General features: G+C 32.0%; 1 protein-coding gene across 1 annotated transcript in view; it reads right to left on the minus strand.

The window, feature by feature from the left end:
* The window catches only part of LOC116423604 (collagen alpha-1(XIX) chain-like), a 147,546-nt gene that overhangs the window by 22,397 nt on the left and 108,354 nt on the right, over positions 1-16,795 (minus strand). The window contains exons 12-14 of the mRNA XM_031968611.1: positions 8,275-8,319; positions 5,970-6,028; positions 4,377-4,540 (exon numbers count right to left, since the gene is read on the minus strand). Of these exons, the coding sequence (XP_031824471.1) occupies positions 4,377-4,540; positions 5,970-6,028; positions 8,275-8,319 (268 nt within the window). The remainder of the gene's footprint in view (positions 1-4,376; positions 4,541-5,969; positions 6,029-8,274; positions 8,320-16,795) is intronic.

The following is a 16,795-nucleotide window of genomic DNA, read 5'->3' on the forward strand; positions in this document are numbered from 1 at the left end:
CAATTAGGTTGCCTAGGGGTTAGAGCACCAGCCCTGAAGTCAGGAGGACCTGAGTTCAAATTTAGCCTCGGACATTTAACACCTCCTAACTGTGTGACCCTGGGCAAATCACTTAACTCCAATTGCCTCAGCAAAAAAAGAAAAAAGAAATGATGAGCTCAGTGATCTTAGAAGCACATGAAAAGATCTGCATGAAACAACAAAGAGTAAAATGAGCAGAACCAAGAGAACATTATATGTTGTAACAGCAATATTATTTTTAAAAATGACTCTGAGTAAATGTTATCTTGGCTATTATAAATGCCCAAATTAACTGTAAGAATATCTGAAGATGCTATCTGTATCTATAGAAAGAACTTATAATAGTAGTATTTATAGAATATTTTCACATATATATGTATGCATGTGTATATATGCGTATGTAGATATATATATACACATACATAAATATGTACATTACATATATGTATATGTCTAATGGTTATAACTGAGGGAAATAGGGAAAGAAAAAGAAAAAAGAAAGAAATTTACATGATAATTTCATGGTATATTGGAAAATATAAGTTGTACATAGTAGATTTTTACTTTCATGTGCAAATTTCTTTTTATTATATTATGTTATGGAAATGTTTATTTTATTCCATAAATTTAAAAAGTAACAAGAAAGACGAGCAATTTCACAAATCCCACAATGTCAACATACCAAATAGAAATTTAGTATCTGTTTCCAATACTTAACAGGTTTATTATAGGGGTCCTCAAACTTTTTAAATAGGGGGCCAGTTCACTGTCCCTCAGACTATTGGAGGGCTGGATTATAGTAAAAATAAAAACTTTGTTTTGTGGACCTTTAAATAAAGAAACTTCATAGCCCTGGGTGAGGGGGATAAATGTCCTCAGCTGCCGTATCTGGCCCACAGGCCATAGTTTGAGGACCCCTGCTGGCTAACATATGAAAGACGCACTACACTTCTGCTTGCCCTCCCCCCTCCCCTCCCCCAGAGCAGAAGTAGGAGAAATGGGCAGTCATGGGAAGTAGGAATTTCTTCCTTCCTAGACATCTTTAAACCAAAGAGGATTCTTTTAGTATCTTGTAGAAGAGATTCTTATTTGAGTTTAGGTTGGATTAATAGTTTTTTAGATCTTTTCCAACTCTAAGACTAAGAAATTCAGCATTGCTGGGTATGAGAAATGGGCATACTGCTGGTAGAGCTCTGAATTTGTGCAATGTTTTTGGAATGAAATATAATAAGAGCTGCAAGTCTATTCAAAATCATTGACTCTGATTCCACTTTTAAGAATTCATTCTAAGGATATTTTTGAAAAAAAAGATGCATCTGAAAATAATATTCATATTAATAGCAGTCACAATAGCAAAACTTAGAAGCAAATTGTTTCCTCAGTAATTGAGGGTTGACTTGCAGACTGTGGTACCTAAACAAAATGGAGCATTATTTTACTACAAGAAATGTCAAATATATGATAAACACAAAAGAAACATCAAAACATAGGTTAAGAAGCAGAGTCATGACAATAAGCACAGTAACTATAACAAAAGAAAAATGATACCAATGATAAGAACAAAATCTTTTCAAAAATGCATATTTGAAAAATAGTTCAGAAAAGAAAAATGCTGACAGGAAATTTTTGTAACTAAAACTTTTACATACATATTTGTTGTTATTCTTTTTTTTATACCAGAACTATGCATTTCTCATAATCATAATCATAAATAATAGCTGTTATTCATGAAGTGTTTACTATGTGCTAGGTGCTATGCTTAATGTTTTACAAATATTGTATCATTTCATCCTTATAACAATCCTGAGAAGTAGGTGCCTTTATTATTCTCATTTTACAGATGAGGAAATTGAAGCAAATAAATATGAAGTGATTTGCCCAATATCTCCCAATTAATAAATGTCCAAGACCACATTTGAACTCAGGTATTCCTGACTTTGGGAGGAACATTCTATTCACTATCCCACCTAGCTACATGTTATAGGGAATAAAAGGAGAACCAAGTGAGGAATTTCCTCCTCCAATGATGTTGACTCACTCTGTATGTTAGAATTATAGAGTTTCCTAAATCACAGACTTGGCCAGGACTCCTCATCACTAGGAGTCAAAGGTGAAGTCTAAACTCAGATCTTCTTGGCCCCAGGGTCAGAAGGAAATATATATATATATATATATGGTGGCAGGGAATGAAAGGGAAAAAAAAGTAAAAAAAAGTGTACAGTAGGAAAAACTTACAAGGAAACAAAGAAAAGATGGACATATGAATATAATTTCTTTTACTATATTATCAAAGTTTTTTTTATAAATTATTTTTAATTTAATATTTTATTATTATTATATTATATATGTAATATATGTAATAATATTATTAATATAATATTAAAATTAAATTTTAATTTAAAAATATTTTTAAATGAATAAAAAATAAAATGCAGATTATTAGAGGTATAAAGTCATTTCCAACTTTAACATTTCTAGTTGATTCATTTCAATGGGATCAAAAAAGATATACTATAGTTCACACTCTTCTTTTACCAGATTGTTTTAGGGATTGAATCAAAGACATGGAGATATTTGAATTGAATTTGGAGAGTTCTAAGTAGAGGAAAGGTCATAAAAACAATGGTAACTAAGATTAGGTTGAATTAAACAGAATTTCCCCAGACTAGAATAAAAAGGCATAACTAAAGATAAGATGATATCAATTACTAAATGGAATTATCGTCTCCTTAAAAGCAACCAGAACTGGATTAAATTCCAATTTGCTTCTCTTCTCCCTTTTCAATCATTAAAATGGCCTTTATTTAATTCTGAGACCTGATCTTTTCATGGAATGGCAAACTGACATACAAGGTGAGTAATCAGGCTTTACAACATGGAGCTGTTACTACACGTCCTGTGATTTAAAATGTCATTCTTAAAATAAAAAGTCACTGTATTTGTAATAGGATGTAAGGAAAGGATGGCAAGAATGGCAGTAGTAGCTGGTTATTTCTGTCTTCTGGATAAACAAAATTAATTCATAAAGCTCATCAGTATAATAGAATAGCTACATAATTTATTCAACCTTCAGGTTTTTTATAGCATATATAAGAAAGAAAAAGAAGCACAGTATGGAATAGGACACTAAACATAGAATCAGAAAGATTTGGGCATTTAAACTTAGACACTTAAAACTGTGTGACCCTGAGCAAGTCATTAAAAAAATATATCTCTATCCCTCATTTTCATTACCTATAAAATGAAGAGACTAGATTTGATAGTCTCTAGATTCCTTCCAGCTCTCAAAATCTATGATCCTCTGAAACCCGACTAAAAATGGGATTTTAGCAGGATTTGAAGCAATTATTTCTAAAGATAGGCCTTAAAATTGTGTATTTGCTTTTTCTTTTCATATTAACACCTTCTTCTTAACATAATACAACCCCACAGAACTAATGTTTTTTCCTAAGTTATACAAACTATACATTTGACTCAAATGTATATTCAATTCATACAATAACTTACAAATGGTCATTGTCAAAAAAAAAAAAAAAAGAATCCTTATCCATTAGCATTATATTCCTGAAAGTCTGCCTCACCTAGATCCAATTCATTTGCAATTTGATGTCATTGATCCTTTTTAAGAATGGAAAGACAAGAATAAAAATAGTATTCTTGAACTGAGAGGCTGCATCATCTAACAATAATTTTTTTTTGTGTTTTTTTTCTTTACTGATAGTGAACTTACATAAAACGTTGTCTCTGGTATCACTTAATGGATCTCAGTCAAACTGACACCTGTTGAAGACCTTAGCTTAAAAGGGCCAAGGTCTACTGCATCCAGGGCCATCTCCAGTTTTCCTGATCTATATCTGACCACTGACCAGATGGCTCTGGAGGGGAAAGTGAGGCAAGTGACCTTACATAGGCCTCTCTCCTTCAAATCTAATTAACTTTTATGTCATGGCAGCACCTTCCTAAAATCACAACTGTCCTACAAGAAATAGGAGAAACAGCAACATAGTTCCTATAATGTGGACAAAATCTAAAGTTAGCTTAAAAAAATTAGATATTATACCACACTGACAAAAAATAACAAATTCAGAATAACACAAAGCAGTGTTATAAGATGATGAAAGTGTCCAATTCCCTGATGATTTTTTTTTTAATCTACTCTCCGTATATAAGCATGTACTCTGCTTCTTGTGGCTGGGACAAGGTTTTGTCATAGTCTATAAAGAAGGGAACTGGTACATAGTGAAACTGAGTAATTTTTAATCTGGCTGTGTGCTCAAGAAGGAGAGCTAGTGTCCAAGAATAAGCCAAGGAATTGCAAATTAAATATCAGTAGGTATGTTTTCTTTCCAACTTACCTTCACCTAAGCACTGATTTGACAAAATTGTGCTACTTTTATTTGTTGAGTATCTACAAGTGTTACTAAATGCTGTTTCATATCTGTAATTTTCAATGAGACCATCATCATCAAATGGCAAGTTCCGTGGGATCATTCTTGGACAATGACTGACAATGATGTTTCTATAGGAACCAATTGGGTAGAAAAACAGGGCTGTAATGTTGCTTCCCCCACTCATTTGGATTCTATGAAAGCAAGAGATTCCTCAGTTTGGCTTCTATTCAAGATCACTAAAGAAAAGTGATTTTAATAGCAATATATTTTAATGTTTTTGAAAAGCTGGTGTTTTTGATAGTTTAGTTGATTGTGGTTTCGAATTAAAGGATGTGATAGCTTCATGCATAAAATTTCCTGGAACAATTTTATTTTACAATTCATATATTGGGACATTTAGAATAACAGTTGGTTTTAAACACTACTAAAAATTACTCAAAGAGGAGCAATGAAATGAAGGACAAAAGAGAGTTAGATCAATTTAAAATTATAAACAAGGTTAATGGACTTTTTGTATAAAGATTTAAAAATCAAACTTGTGTAATCCATGATGGGAAAAAGACATATTTTATGAACTTTGATTTTTTTCTTTCTTATAGTTACCCAATAATATGTAATTAGCATACCTGTCATTCTTTGAATTTCAAAGGAAAGGAAAAAGTATCAATTTCCCTATAGTAGTTTATCATCTGTCTTGGCTTTTGTACAGGGTTTAGAATATTGTGGGTGTTTAATAAATGCTTATTGATTTGATTTGATTTTATCTTAATAAACTGATTAGAAACATCAAAATTTTCCAATTAATACATAATATCCAATCAAAACAAAAAAGAGGTATTTCACATAATTAGAAGATAAGATTTAGTTTCTCAAGGCAGCACCTTTTTACAGTATAAGAATTACAACAGGAATAATGCATCTGGCTATAAACTATTATTGTTTTAAATTATGACAAGATCATTTTTAATCTTTGATGCCTCATTTCCTTCTGATCACTTTTATAAATAGTTTTCATCTCCGACTAAAGCTAAGTATAGGGATATGAGACAAACCATATACTCTGTCATTTATTCTATATAATAATAAATATGAAGAACATGGAGGGATGTCTGCAAACTAAAGATCCCTTGTTTTCTTTGCCCAGGAGTAGGTTATTACCTCCTGAAGTAAAATGTACACATAAAACACAAAAACAGCTACCTAGACATGGGCTTAATGATTTGGTGCCTCTTTAAATTACTGAGACTCTGTCGATTCTTTTTATTTATTCTGATGCTTTTTAATGCAGGCAAAACACGTTGATAAATCAGAAATATAAAAAAGCAAATCTTTTTAACTTAAATTTGTGCTTAGAATCAGGGGAGTTCTAGCGCAGAAATATTATAAGGCTCCCTCAGCAAAGTGACCCATTTTCTAAAAAGTAGCTCATTTAAAACAGGCATCATTTAATGGAGTGCTCATAAATTATGCAGCTATCACAATTTCTTACAGATGTTTGCTGCACTTAATAAATCTAAAAGTAATTACCATGGAGCTTACAAAACATAAGTTGCTTACCTTGTAATTATAATACATGTTGAGGCGTTACATATAAGAGCCACTGGGGAAGCAAATTGCTAATGGATACGGAGAAATTTAAGTATACACAGTCAGCACAACAAAGTGAAAGTGCACTAAATTTTAGACTTCAAAGTTCTGGGTTATAATCCTGTCTCTAATACTTACTTATTATGGTCAAGCCTCACCTTTCACCAGTGTAAAATGGGGTTAATACTTACAATGGCTATCACATGAGATTATAGTCAGGAAACTGGTAAACTTTAAACCAGTATATAAATGTGTTTTACTCCTTATTTAAAGCAGATGAGTCTATTCTTGGATTATATATTCCAATTCCTGTTCTTTCTTCAAGATATATACTGGTCATTGGTGTAGGAAGACAGACTAAAAGGTGGAAGGCAAAGGAAACAAAATTTAAATCACTTTTCCATGTTGTCTCCTTTGATAGTCTTACAGAACAATGAAAAACAATGTCTAACCACAAAAACTGAAGAGACACTTATAATTTGATGGGCATAGATATTTTTCAATTTTAAAGAGATGAATTAACAATTACTATTGCAATAGTCAAGTCACTGATAGTATATACTTTTCACAATAAATTATCAGCTAATTCAAAATGACCACTGTAATTAACTGCTTCTAATGACAATATGGGTGTTGCTATAAGAAACAATCATTACCAGGAAATATGTTGCCATAATACTAAATCAATCATTTTTAAGCACCTACCATGTTTCATTCATTCTACTAGATATTGGGGATACAAATAAAAAAAATTAAATAGTTCCTACTCTCAAGGAGTTTACATTCTATCAGAAAGAAAAAAAAGTATGTATATATGTGTATATACATATATAAAATAAATACAAGGTACTCTGAGCAGAAAAACACTAACATCTGGGAAAATCTGGTGAGGACTCATGTCTGAGCTGCCATTTGAATTGAGCTTTAAAGAAACCTAAGAATTTTAAGAGAAGCAGGTGAGGAAAGAGTATACTCTGAGTTTAAGGAAAAACTAAGAAAAGCCATGGAGTAAAGTAGAATGTTATATGTAAGGATCATCAAGAAAGCAATTTCAGTTGAATTTTAGAATACATACAGAGGAGGAATCAGGTTATGAAGGGTCTTAAATGCCAAATAAGGAGTTTTTTTCCTTGATCCTTGAACTACTAGAGTTCATTGAATAGGTAAGCAACCCTATCAAGCCTATGTGTTGTTAATCATTATAATAACTGTCAATAACAAGCACTTATTAAGCACTTACTGTGTGCCTAATGGTGGCAGCTAGGTGAATCACTGGATAGAACTCTAATAATGGAGTCAGAAAGATCTCAGTTTAAATCTGTTCTCAGATAAAATTATTAGCTGTGTGATCTTGGGCAAGTCATTTAATTTCTCTTTGAATCAATCTGTCAAAGAAGGAAACATCAAACTACTCCAATATCTTTGCCAAAAAAATGCCATGGACGGTATTGTCATACTATGGTCCACAGAGTTATAAAGAGTTAAACAATTAAATAACAAAAGTGTATGAAGAACTGTATTAATGGCCCTGAGGATACCAAAAAAGGCACAAACATGGCTCCTAACGTCGAGGAGTTTATAATCTAAATAAGAAGACAATATGTAAATAATCATGTGCATACAAGTGCAGATGAGAGGTGAGTTGAGTGGAACATAGTTTGGGAAAGGAATCATCATAGTATTTAGCATATTTTTATAAGTACAGAATACCACTCTAGGAAGATTCAAAAGATCTGCTATGATCTTTTAAGACTTGAAATTACCTAACTTAATTGGAATCATAATTTTATTATTACTGACCAATCATCAAAGAAGGAAATGGCAAACACCATGGACAGTATTGTTATAGTATGGTCCACAGAGTCACAAAGAGTTGGACAAGACTGAACAATTGAATAACAAAAGTGGAAAACACAATACAAATGAAATTGTTTATTTTGAGGATTAAAAATAATCTATCTTGTATAAGTATATTATATTGTATACTATATTATATATATGTAATATGTACTATATTGTATAAGTATATAAATATTACTTTTTATGAAAGTGAGGAAATTTATTTTGACCTTTTTTCTTTTTTTATAATAGCCTTTTATTTTTCAAAATATATGCATAGATAGTTTTCAGCATTCACCCTTGCAAAATCTTGTGTTTCAAATTTTTCTTCCTTCTTCCCCATCTTCCCTCTTCTTTAGACAGCAAGTAATCCAATATAGGTTAAATATGTGTAATTCTTCTAAACATATCTTCACACATTTTTTAAAATCCTTACCTTCTCACCAATTTCTCCTTTTCTTCCTTCAAAGCCATGGTCTCCCTGTTGTAAAGAAATGCAATACATATAACAATACAGCCTTAACACTTCATAAAATGCAATTCTATCCAGTTTAACAGATATCAACAGTTTCATGGATGTGGAAGCTCCTTTTCCTGACATAGACAGGAATCCTTCCAAGATTAATAGATAACTTCTATGAATTACTGGGGCCAAAAACTTAATCACTTGATGACCAATTTGGATAATGAGTTTCTTCTAACTTGGCCAGTCTTATCCTCAGATGAAACTTACAATAAATATATCCTTGGGCCTAATTACAAATTTTTCCAGTTTTGCAGGACATGGTAGAATTTATGCTTTCTTGGTAATAGTCTTCAAAACTCAAGGTTGCCTGCACATCATTATAAAGAACAGAAGGATAAATGTCTTCATTGGAGGGTGGAATATACATTCTCTCTCTCTCTCTCTCTCTCTCTCTCTCTCTCTCTCTCGTTCTCTTTTTCTCTCTCTTTCTCCATCCCTCTCTCTTTTCCTCCCTCCTTTAAACATAGATATAGAGATGTGCATGTGTATATATGGCATGTATAAATTTAAGTGATATAGCTTTTAAAAAAATAATTAGTTTTATTAATTTAAAGATAAAACAAATTCAAAGGTGATGGTTTCATTCAATCATAGAACAACTGGGTTTTCTCATGAGAACAACTGGTGGCAAAAGGGAAATCTCTAGATGTTCCATACCAATACCATGTTTGCTAGTTATTGCCACCTTGATATTCCACTAGATTTCATAGTCTCTAGTCTAAAATGAAAAATTTCCCCTTAAAGCTTGACTTTCCTCATCCTCAGTCAAAGAGACTTTAATGTAATAAAATCTGTAATATGTTAACAGAGGTGATCCCTAGAGAAGGACAGGCAGTTTGACTCTTTGATGAAGAATATGCACCTTGATGATCTGATGTAGCAGCCCTCAATATTAGTAACCCATTAAGAACTGTATTGTATAGCTTTTAGCTAACCCAATGTCCAGGATATGACCAGCATTTCATAAATATTTTTACTTGAATAATAATAACTTATATTTCTATAATATTTACTATGTATGTCACTGTGTGAAGTATTTTACAATTATTATCTCATCTGATACTTGTAATCATGCTAAGAAGTGGGTGCTATTTTTATGCCCTTTTTACAGAAAAGCAAACAGAGATGGAGAATAACTATTCTGCAATCCTAAACATATTTAAATGTGTATCAAAGATAGAAATAGTTTATAGGAAGAAATGCAGTGTTAAAATACAGGGAAGATAGTCAATAAATATCTGCTGAATGAATCAGCAAATGGAGGAAGAGAAAGAAAAACTTTTCCTTTCAACTTTTTTGCCCTACATCTTTGAGAATATGTTACCTGGTGTTTTTTACTTAATATCAAGAAAATTATAAAATTGATAGAAATATATTAGAAAACAATCTCTTAGATCTACTCTTAAAAAGACACATGTGTAGAAAGTGGTGAAGGTAGAACATTTTGCTTCAGAAAACAGAAGTCTATTTTTTGTTCCTGGAATATAGACTTTAATTTCATCACTTAATGTAAGCTGACATCCAAACTACTTAATGCCTCTAGCACATCAGCCACTCCACTCAATGTGATGTAGCCACCAGAAACAGCTGCTGCAAAGCCCAAAGTTATTTCCCAGCAGATAAATCTACATATCCCCTGACTTGGAATTTGACTCTCAGCACACATGCTGTATCAATGCATGATTTCGTCAAGAAGGACTTTGAAGAAATTCAGAGTCCTCCAATTTTGCTCTTGCCATCTCTGGTTTCTTCATACTTAGTAATGTCTAATGATGGATGTGTTGAATGAAAAAAAAGTTCCAACAGAAAGTAGGTAAAGACCTTTTCAAAATGACACCTTATAGCACTTCTGGCATATTACCAAACAGATCTGTGAAACTTATCTGAATCCCCAAAACTGTTCCCTTAGCTCTTGTAGACACTTTACACTCCATCAATAATGTTTCCCCTTGCTATGGTGTGATTTGTGCAATGGTATGACAGCTGATATACCAAGAAATAATTCACCTATGTTTTTTTCTTGGCCACCAGGCAAAAGCCTTCAAAGAGCTTTTGGTAATTCAAACCAGATACAATCATGCTCCTTCCTCCCAAAATCTACGTCATCCCTTAGGAAATAGCTAAATCTGGTTAAAAACTTCAGTTATTCAGTCACTTCAGTAACTCTCCGAAACCCTCAACTGGCAACTGTTTCTTCAGGTGCTATAATCATAGATACTAAAGATCCAGGAAAGGTTTTACCATTGAAGTTCTTGGCATTGTCAGATTTTTCCATATCACAAACTGATAGGTCCTTTTATCAGTAGAAATGACATTAAATGAGAGTTGTTACTGTATGCTTTGCTCCTGTACTCTAAGGACCACAAAACCTTTCCATCTGACTTGAAGCTGAATATGGCAAACCATTTGTCTGATCTCCATTAGAATGTGAGCTCTTTGAGAACAGGACTGTATTACTTTTCAGTTTGTTTTCTCAGGACTTAACATAATGCTTTGCCCATAGTAAATGGCTAATAAATTATTTTTTCACTCATTCATTCAAGATTACAAATCTCTTATTTCCAGGAGAATGTTCACGAAGAGATCATTTTCTAAATCATTTTTTGAGATTTTCAAAGTAGTTTATTCATTTGGCAACACTGCACTGAGTTTGTTCTGATAAAAATTTTCAAAATGGAAACTGATTTCAGACAATCAAATGTAGGAACATGATCAGGAAAATGTTAGATTCCATCTTGAATTAAAGTCTCTGGCTTTTGGACTCCTAGGATCATTAAAGATATAGAGCAGTTAAAGCTGATAAAAAATTATTCATGTGGGACAATGATTATATGCTATTACAACATTTACAAAATAGAAATATTATTAAAAATCACTGCTGGGAAAAGAGTTTAGAGTATGTCTTTTTGAGAGTGAATCCTTTTAACACAAATCTGTAACAGGAAAGTTGTGGGTTTCTTCAGGACTTTCTGAAGAGATTCCATTATGTTAAATAATTTTGTTCTATAATAATTCAATAGTTCAAAATAGTTTTGTTCTATAAATGCTAAGGATGTTTAAAAATAAATAGAATGCATGAACTGATGCTGAGTGAAATGAGCAGAACAAGAAGTACAACAATACTATATGATGATCAATTCTGATGGACATGGCTCTCTTCAACAATGAGATGAACCAAATCAGTTCTAATTGTTCAGTAAAGAAGAGAACCAGCTACATCCAGCGAAAGAACTATGGGAAATAAATGTGAACTACAACATAGCATTTTCACTCCTTCTGTTTTTGTCCACTTGCATTTTTGTTTTCCTCCTTGGGTTATTTTTACCTTAGTTCTAAGTTCGATTTTTCTGGTTCAGCAAAATAACTATATTATGTTTAACATATACTTTAATATATTTAACATGTATTGGTCTACCTGCCATCTAGGGGAAGGGGTGGGGGGAAGGAGGGGAAAAGCTGGAACAGAAGGTTTTGCAAGGGTCAATGCTGAAAAATTACCTATGCATATAACTTATAAATAAAAAGCTATAATAAAAAATAAAAATAAATAAAATTCTTCATTATGAGACATTGTCCCCTAGGAGGGGAAGGAAGAGGCATTTGTTGAATAAATATGACTAATCTAAAAGATAATAAGATAGTATTAAAATATCAAGTTTAATAAACCAAAATTTTTAACTAAAAAAATAAATAGAATATTCAAAATTTATTTTTAACTTTTGACCAGGTGGTCCAGGGGCACCAAGTAAACCATCTTCATCCTGAAAAAACAGCCACACAAGTAAATTTTATATGTCACATAAGACCAACATTGGACTTGTTGCTCCTGATTAGTTTACATCAACATAATAAAAATGAATATGCTGCCTGAAATAATTGAAAATTTTGATGCTACATCAAACTACCAACATGATATTTTATAGAAGAATACAAATGATAAGAAAATTCATTTGGAAGAACAAAAGATCTAGACATCCAAAAGAGATGGTGTAAAAAAGTAAGAATTATTGGAGGATAGCTAAGTTCCAGCCTTCATATTATAGTAAAAGCAGCAATTATAAAAATCAATTAGTAGTTAGAAAATTAAAAAAAGTAAATCAGTGGAATAAACTCTTTAAGCAATTATCATCAATCACTGAAATTAGTAACCCAGTGATTGATAAACTAGAAAACATATATTTCATATATTACTTGAGAAGAACTCCCTCTTTGACAGGAACTTATGGAAAGATTAGAAAGAAATTTAGAAATAGGGGGAGGGAATTTGAAGAGATATAAAGGACATCAAATAAATATGTGTGTATATATATATATATATATATATATATATATATATATATATCACCTAGAACAATTTCTCAATGCATAATTGGACAAAGGATATGAAAAAACAATTGCAATTGTTCAAGAAAAGTCATTGCAAACTATTAACATTAATATGAAATGTTGCTCCAAATCAATAATAGAAGAACCACAGATGAAAACAACTATGAGATTTCATATCATACCCAGCAAATGGATAAAGATGACAAAATGGAAATTTTCTTTACTTCATTATTTTTTGTTTAGTATTTTATTTTTTCTCTAATTACATGTAAATACAGTTTTTAACATTCATTTAAAAAAATTGAGTTCCAAATTATTTCCCCCCTTCCTTTCCCTACCTTCCTTATTGAAAAGGCAAGTATTTTTCTCTTTCCTTTTCTTTATGCTTCTCTTGTCTTGTATTTGAAAAATCAAAATTTATATTCAATTCTGGCCTTTCCAATAAGAATGGTTGAAAGTTCTCTATTTCATTGAATATCTGTTATTTTTTCTTGAAGTATTATACTCAGTTTTGCTGGATAAGTGATTCTTGGTTATAATTCTAGCTCTACTATTATCCAGAATATCATCTTCCAAACCCTCTGATTCTTTAATGTAGAAGCTGATAAATCTTGTTAATTGATATGACACTTGAATTGTTTCTTTTTGGCTGCTTGAAATATTTTTTCCTTCACTTGGGAACTCTGGAATTTGGCTGTAATATTCCTGGGAGTTTTCATTTTGAAATCTTATAAAGTTATTGGGATTTTTTTTTCATTTTCTATTTTACCCTCTAATACAAGAATATCAGGACAGTTTTTCTTGATAATTTCTTGAAAAATAATGTCTAGGTTCTGATTTTGATGATGGTTTTCAAGTAGTCCAATAATTTTTATCTTTAAATTTTTTAAAATTTATTTTTAATACCCATAATTTTTTTATTAATCATGGAGAGAAAAAAAGCAGAAAAAAGTGAACACAGCATGTGCTGATTTACATTCAGTCTCCCTAGTTCTTTTCCTGGAAGCAGTTTGCATTTTCTATCCAAAGTCTATTGGGGATTGCCTTGGGAGTCAAATAATTTTTAAATTATCTTTCATGGTTTTATTTTTTATGTCAGTATTTTTTCAATAAGGTATTGCATATTGTTTTCTATCTTCTTGATTTTGTTTTATTGTTTCTTGATTTCTCATAAAGTATCTAGATTCCATTTGCTCAATTCTAATTTTTAAGGAATTATTTTCTTCAGTGATTTTTAGTTCCTCCTTTCCCATTTGACCAATTCTATTTTTAAAGGAGTTTTTTTTTGTTTCTTCAGTCCATTTTTCATACCTCTCTTTCTATTTGATCAGTACTGATTTTTCAAGGCATTTTTCTCCTCATTGTTTTTTTTTAAAAAACCATTTGGTCTAGTCTGTATTTCTGAGGTGCTATTTTCTTTAGTATTCTTTTAAGTCTCTTTTGTCAAGCCGTTGATTTTTTAAATGATTTTCTTGCATCCTCTCATTTCTCTTCTGAATTTTTTCTCTACCTCTCTTACTTGATTTCAAAATCCTTTTTGAGCCCTTTCATGGTCTGAGACTAATTCATATTTTTCTGGGAGCCTTGATATTGTCTTGTGATGACTGTATTTTGATCCATAGGATCTTTCTATGGTTAGAATTTCTTTCTGCTGTTTCCTCATTTTTCCAGTCTATTTTTTTTTTTTTTTTTACTTTCAACTCTTTGTTAAAGTGGGGTTTTGCTTGCAAGGTGAAGGGAGCACTGTCCCAAGCTTCAGTGTTTGAGTATAGCTATTTTCAGAGACACTTCTAGGGACCTGTAAGTTTTCAGTTCTTCCAAGGTGATATGATCTAAGGAGAGATTCTTTTTTTATTCTTCTAGACTGTGCTCTGGCCTGTGAGTGACCACATGCACTCTTTTCTACCCTAGAACTGTGCAGAAGGTCCTACTCTATTGTGGCTATAAGATCTAGTATACTAATGCTCCTCTTTTCCTTGGGACTGCTCTGCCACCAAGACTACAATCCAGATCCGAGTATGGGCAAATCACCTGTCATAGTGCCATTAAAGAAACCTCTGTAATCTCATTCTGACTAGTAGTTTGGTCCCTTTACCCACTGTGCACTCTGAGTACTGCTCCTGATTTGCTGGAGCCTTGTCTGTGCTGGAATAGCCTATGATGGACTGTGCTCCACTCTTATCCAAGTGAGTCTTTGGCTGGAAAATTATTTCACTTTGCCCATTTGTGAGGTTTGCCACTCCAGGAATTGTTTTATGGCATTATTCAAAGATGTATAGAGGAGAGCTCAGGTAAGTTGCTGCTTTTCTCTGCCATCTTGATTCTGGCTATTCCCTTCTGGTAAAACAATGGAAATTTTCTTTTTTTAATTAAAGCTTTTTACTTTTAAAACATGGATAATTTTCAACACTCACTCAAAACCTTGTATTCCAAATTTCCCCCTTCTTTTCCCCTACCCTTTCCCCTGGATATCAAGTGATCCAATATATGTTAAACATGTGCAATTCTTCTTATCATGCTGCACAAGAAAAATCAGATCAAAAAGGAAAAAAAATTGAAAAGAAAACAAAATGCAAGCAAACAACAATTAAAATGGTGAAAATACTATTTTGTGATCCACAATCTGTTCCCACAGTCCTCTTTCTGGGTGCAGATGGCTTTCTTCATCACAAAATCATTGGAAATAGCTTGAATCAAAAGATGTAAAATTTCAAAGCAGAAAGAGCACCACACTAAATGCATTGTTGTTGGAGTTATGAAATAGTCTAACCCACTCTGGAAGATAATTTAAAATTATGCTATAAAGATAACCGAATGTGCATATCCTTTTATAACCCCAAGAAGATCAAAGACAAAGAAAAATTTCCCTGTAAACCAAAATGGTGATTGAAACTTTTTTTAATTATGCAAAAGAACTGAGTAGATGGAATTAAACAGACAGTGCTATGTTAATGTAGTATACTATTACCATGCCCTAAGACATAAAAAATAAGATATGAGAAATATAAGAATTCTATGAACTGAAGTATAGGGAAATAAGCAGAACCAAGAGAATAATATATAGAACCATAATAATTTAATGAAAGAACAATAAAACAAAGTTGAATTTTGTGTAATTTTAATGATCAAACTTGGCTCCAAATATGGATTGAGAAAAAAAAATCTCCCTCCCTTCATTGCAGAGATGAAGAACTATGGATAGATTGTCAGATACTGTCAATATACTAGATAGTTTTACTGAAATGCTTTCCCCCCTTCTTTTTAAGTTTTTGTTATAAGGCAGGTTTTATGAATAAGGGCATGAGAAGAGATACCTTCAGAAATGAATGTGATACAAAACCAAAAGACATCAATTTTTAAATCCCTGAAAAAAAGGCAAAAAAGAAGAGTAAGATTTTTAGTGAACAAAGGCATCAAGGTATTAAAAGTGAGGTTTAGAATTTCTGAGGAGGATTCTGTTGTTGATATTCTCTTTTTTCTTTAGTTAATACTCAATCCTCTGAGACATTGTGCTTTAAAGGCCACAAGGGTTTCATGACTACTGATGGTTCTGTGATTGCCTAAAGTCAGACAATTCCAGACAATGTCATATTAAATGTACATAATCAAAAGTAGACAATTTGGTGAAAATTTAAATAGAACAAAAACTAAAAATTATTTTAATACTGCCTTGTGCAAAGACAATTTTTAGTAGACAGCTATCAGTCTCTTATTGGAATTCACTGGAATCTGATAAGACATAGTTTATAATCTTGGAAAAGCAACTGGGCCTATGGTTTTATTGATATAGTAAACTCCCAGAGAAGGGACATCCTTTACCAATGCAGAGCAGCACCTCCTCTGCCATTTAATATCTTAGATCTCAGAAGAGTGGGGATTCATTTGCTTGAAGTTACCATATGTGCCAGAGATAAAACCTAAATAAACCCGAACTTTTTGACATCAAGGCCAGCTCTCTATCCATTATTCTGTGCTGCTGTTTGAAAATAACTGAACATTTTCAGTTAAATTTTAAGAAACTATAGATTTCTAGTAAGGCATCGAGATAGCACAGTGAATAGAATGTCAGACTTAGTCAGGAATCTAGCCTAAGATCTTAACAGTT

The sequence above is a fragment of the Sarcophilus harrisii genome, chromosome 4, assembly GCF_902635505.1.
Source record: "Sarcophilus harrisii chromosome 4, mSarHar1.11, whole genome shotgun sequence".
Classification (NCBI taxonomy): domain Eukaryota; kingdom Metazoa; phylum Chordata; class Mammalia; order Dasyuromorphia; family Dasyuridae; genus Sarcophilus; species Sarcophilus harrisii.